This window comes from Dendroctonus ponderosae, unplaced genomic scaffold (genome assembly GCF_020466585.1).
Source record: "Dendroctonus ponderosae isolate FM_Combo_2020 unplaced genomic scaffold, Dpon_F_20191213v2 Dpon_F_20191213_8, whole genome shotgun sequence".
Classification (NCBI taxonomy): Eukaryota; Metazoa; Arthropoda; class Insecta; order Coleoptera; family Curculionidae; genus Dendroctonus; species Dendroctonus ponderosae.
Window position 1 is genome coordinate 13,005,545 of NW_026019016.1, and position 3,568 is coordinate 13,009,112.

The following is a 3,568-nucleotide window of genomic DNA, read 5'->3' on the forward strand; positions in this document are numbered from 1 at the left end:
ACAGTGTAAGCGTTCAAGCAAACCACTTCTGAAGATGCAAGCCACTCGTGCTTGCGAAACGTCAGGAAGAAATTCTACCGAACGACGGCCTAAAATCCCGATAAACCCATTAGCACAGCTTTGTTTCCTAGGTTGGAGCAAGGATGAACAATTGAGAAACGTGTCAATACTGGTGATGGAAAAGTTGCCGGAAGATAACTATAAAATCCTCAAATATATCATCGGATTCTTATCGAGGGTGAGTACTGTGATTTCTACAAAAATGAATGTTTTAAGAAGCCCTAACGGACATTTCAGGTGATGGAAAGATCGGATCTAAACAAAATGAACGCCCAAAATCTGGCGGTAGTTTTCGGACCGAATTTAGTTTGGTCTGAACTATTCTCCATGTCTCTGGCTGCCATCGGACCCATTAATATGTTTACTCAGTTCTTACTCCAACACCACAACGAAATATTTATGATATAAAACATTGCTAACAAGGGAGATTTCGAATTCGTGTTGGCAAGTCAAGTACGATTTTTCTAAGTTAGTCTTCCATGATTTCGGTTCATATCAAATCACGCGGGCGAGTTTGTGTGATGGAGCACTACGTACATACAATATATTTTCTGTGTAAATGCTAGAAGATAACTATAGATATAAAGTATAAATCATTTACCTGAATAGAGCATTTGTTAGACGCTGCTCTTAGGGTAGCTAACAACATGTTTTAATTGTTTAATGTATATCAGAATATATTCCATTCTATTTAACATACAACGTTCAAATGGCTTCTTGGGCTCAATTCATCCTGTCTATTCTGGAGTATTTTCACTTAGTTTTGGATGACTTTCCTTGTAATAACATACAATGTTCATGTAATAACACATAAACAAATTCAATATCAATAATCGTCCATTTAACCACATTGCGCAGGGATTTTACGAATCTGTTGTATTTTTAGATTTAACATGCCATCTAGTTAGGCAAAGCGAGCTCTTTACGACTACTTAACGTTCTGCTGAATATTCCAACCAATCCAAACTCCTCATCAAGAATCTTTTATAACTTTTCGATTGCACATGTTTGAAGATATCTTTAATTAATTTTGCAGCAACCATTCCGAACCGCTTATAAAGTAGCATTAAGAAATGGGAAAATGTGTTCCAAAGCGCGCGTGTTTATCTCAAACGGTTCCTGAAATATAGTCAAAAATCTGCGAATTTCGCCCGATTATCTATTGATTCATTTATTAGAAATGTCCGGTCCACCTGCGGGTAAATAATGCAGGAAAGACACAATAAAGTTATTAATGTGATATGTTTGAGTTATTAGCAAGCCTTTATAGGAGGGCCAGATCTGTAATCGAATGTTAGATATAAAAATTTTATAAATTAAACCTACATATTCAAGGGCTTAGTTGATGAGGTATTCGTAGAAGTGGTAGAAACTGATGTAAACATTCTCAAATAATTAAAATATTTAGTCAAAATACCAAAGAAAAGTTGTTTTTGCGCAAACAAACCGAATTGTATGTTCTGTTCTAAACAGTATTAGTTGTCTGTGTACCTAATTTTGTGTCTTTCTTCTATTGAATCAATTTATTTAAAATATTCTTTTGCTGTAACATAAAAAATATATATTTCTTAACGTGACTGTTGCCTCACTTGATCCATTTCCTAAACAACACTGGGGCTGATGCGTGAAGCAATCAAAATAACATTTATCTATAAACCTCACAGCCACTAAGCCTAGCAATTCCCTTGAGTATATTAAACAATTTACGGGAACATGTAATAAAAACGAAATATCCCACTGCTCCTACAGATTAGACTGTATATGAGCAGAGCTTGCAGCCTTCTCTTCTTGGGCCAACTTGCTCAATTTTCCCAAAATCTCACTCACCTGCAACATCGATTACTGTGTAAATATAGCAGCGTTGAGGCGAATTTGCCCTCTTCCACTTACTTCAACAAACCACCAACTGTTCGGTTTAAACATTGCGCGATGAATAAAAGACATGTTGCTGGCTGGGCAAATTAAATGCAAGTGAACGTGCCCCACACTGTTAAAAGGGGGCAAATGGAAGCCCATCCTTATATCATTCAAATCTCCCCCTGCCTTTTCGATGACCTGTCGACCTTCGGCGACTAGTCTTTCCACTAAAAATGCCCTTCTACTATAACAAAGTATTGATCCGTTCAAGTTTCTGAATGAACCTACTCTCAGGGGGTCTATGCAACATCTACCAGGATATGAAGGAATGTGTGTGTGAACTTACGGAGTCCTAAGTGAGCTGTTTGCAAACTGTGTACATTCTCAATGTGCTCTTTGGGGATTGCCAAATAATGATGGGTGGAGGCCGGTTTGATGTCCTCAAACACCATAATCTCCTCATTTTCAAACTTAAGGCTCGCCTTGGCTGTCTTCGCCACGATTTTGCAAAAAATACACTCTTTGGGCATCCTGAAAAGGTGTGAATTCAGTAGTGAATCAAAGGGGCTCTACATAGAACTAGAGCGGTAAGATAAAGGAAAACCTTACTTGGAACTGTGGTAATTATCAATGAAATATTAAACTAGAATTTAAAGAAAACACTGTTACTGAATAAACAGCTAAAAAACTGCGATTTTTAGGTTACAACTGATTGTTTTGACATCAAAAGTGACATATTAAATTAGCCCTGTTGGTCGCACTGGGGGCGATTTTGTAACTCAAATTTTTGCATTTAAGCTGCATATTTCGAGCAATCGGGCAACTCCACCCAATACTTTAGGCCTAGGCAGTCCTTTAAGTGTACTTTGGCCAACGTTGGCACAAACGGAGCAATTTCTCCTTATCACCCGCAGGGTGACCACCAGAAGAAAAACCCTAATTGCGACTGTCATCACAAGTCGGCAAAATACGGCAAATAAAAAAATCATAATCATCAAAACAGTAGATAATTAATTTAAACAAAGTTGTGCAGTGTTTCGGCTGTTGTGTGCAGTTACAGTGTCAACCCTGTTCAGTTCTATGCTAAACGAAATGCAACCATTCACCGCTTTTATGGTAAGGCCCTTTTTAACCTCAACTTTGCGAAAACGGCCCCATTTTTTAGGACGTCGAGAGTTCCCGCTCGTACATTGACGATCTTTACTCACCAGACATGAATAAATGCCTCTCGTCCATAATATGCATCAAGAATTCGGTGATTGGCTCCAATCGACAGAAGGAAAGCGTTATTGCCCAGGGAATCGTCCCTCGATTGATCCATCTGCTCAAAGATAATACTATGAAATCGTGTGTTCGGATAGAGGCGGCTTTGACCATTGGTAACAGCCTATAATGTATTGAGCAACAAGTGGAATGCGCCCAATGCATGTTGTTTTGTAGGCTCTTTGGCCAAGGGAACAGATGAGCATGTTGAGCTCCTTATCAACTCGGGTATAGTTCAGACAGTGCTGGAAGCGTTGGATGAATTTGATCCAATGCTGGTGGACGCCTGCATTTGCTGTTTACGAACCCTTGCTAGTCAAGAACACTACTCAATTCACTCGAAATTTAGTGTAAAGGACATGCAAAAGCTACTCTCTTTGAGTAAGTG

The 3,568-nt window shown here is 38.7% G+C and overlaps 3 protein-coding genes across 3 annotated transcripts in view; 2 read left to right on the forward strand and 1 right to left on the reverse strand.

The window, feature by feature from the left end:
* LOC109539454 (rho GTPase-activating protein 1) overlaps positions 1–759 on the forward strand; it is a 3,075-nt gene extending 2,316 nt beyond the window's left edge. The window contains exons 9-10 of the mRNA XM_019907200.2: positions 132–238; positions 298–759. Coding sequence (XP_019762759.1) covers positions 132–238; positions 298–468 — 278 coding nt within the window. The 3' untranslated portion in view covers positions 469–759. The remainder of the gene's footprint in view (positions 1–131; positions 239–297) is intronic.
* Positions 760–1,598: 839 nt separating this feature from the next.
* Positions 1,599–2,865, reverse strand: LOC109539456 (adenosine 5'-monophosphoramidase HINT3). Its single transcript, XM_019907203.2, has 4 exons — positions 2,527–2,865; positions 2,264–2,448; positions 1,951–2,144; positions 1,599–1,887 (listed from the first exon to the last, which is right to left on the reverse strand). Exons 2-4 carry the CDS (start codon positions 2,445–2,447, stop codon positions 1,804–1,806), a joined length of 462 nt encoding a protein of 153 aa, XP_019762762.1. The 5' UTR covers position 2,448; positions 2,527–2,865; the 3' UTR covers positions 1,599–1,803.
* The window catches only part of LOC109539452 (armadillo repeat-containing protein 8), a 3,429-nt gene continuing 2,707 nt past the window's right edge, over positions 2,847–3,568 (forward strand). The window contains exons 1-3 of the mRNA XM_019907198.2: positions 2,847–3,033; positions 3,083–3,296; positions 3,358–3,561. Of these exons, the coding sequence (XP_019762757.1) occupies positions 2,998–3,033; positions 3,083–3,296; positions 3,358–3,561 (454 nt within the window). The 5' untranslated portion in view covers positions 2,847–2,997. The remainder of the gene's footprint in view (positions 3,034–3,082; positions 3,297–3,357; positions 3,562–3,568) is intronic.

Coding starts and splice junctions, on each gene's coding strand:
- LOC109539456 (XM_019907203.2), bottom strand. CDS start 2,447: ATGCCCAAAGAGTGTATTTTTTGCAAAATCGTGGCGAAGACAGCCAAG. Junction 2,145..2,263: donor AACAGCTCACTTAGGACTCC/GTAAGTTCACAC, acceptor GGGCATTTTTAG/TGGAAAGACTAGTCGCCGAA. Junction 1,888..1,950: donor ACAGTTGGTGGTTTGTTGAA/GTAAGTGGAAGA, acceptor TCGATGTTGCAG/GTGAGTGAGATTTTGGGAAA.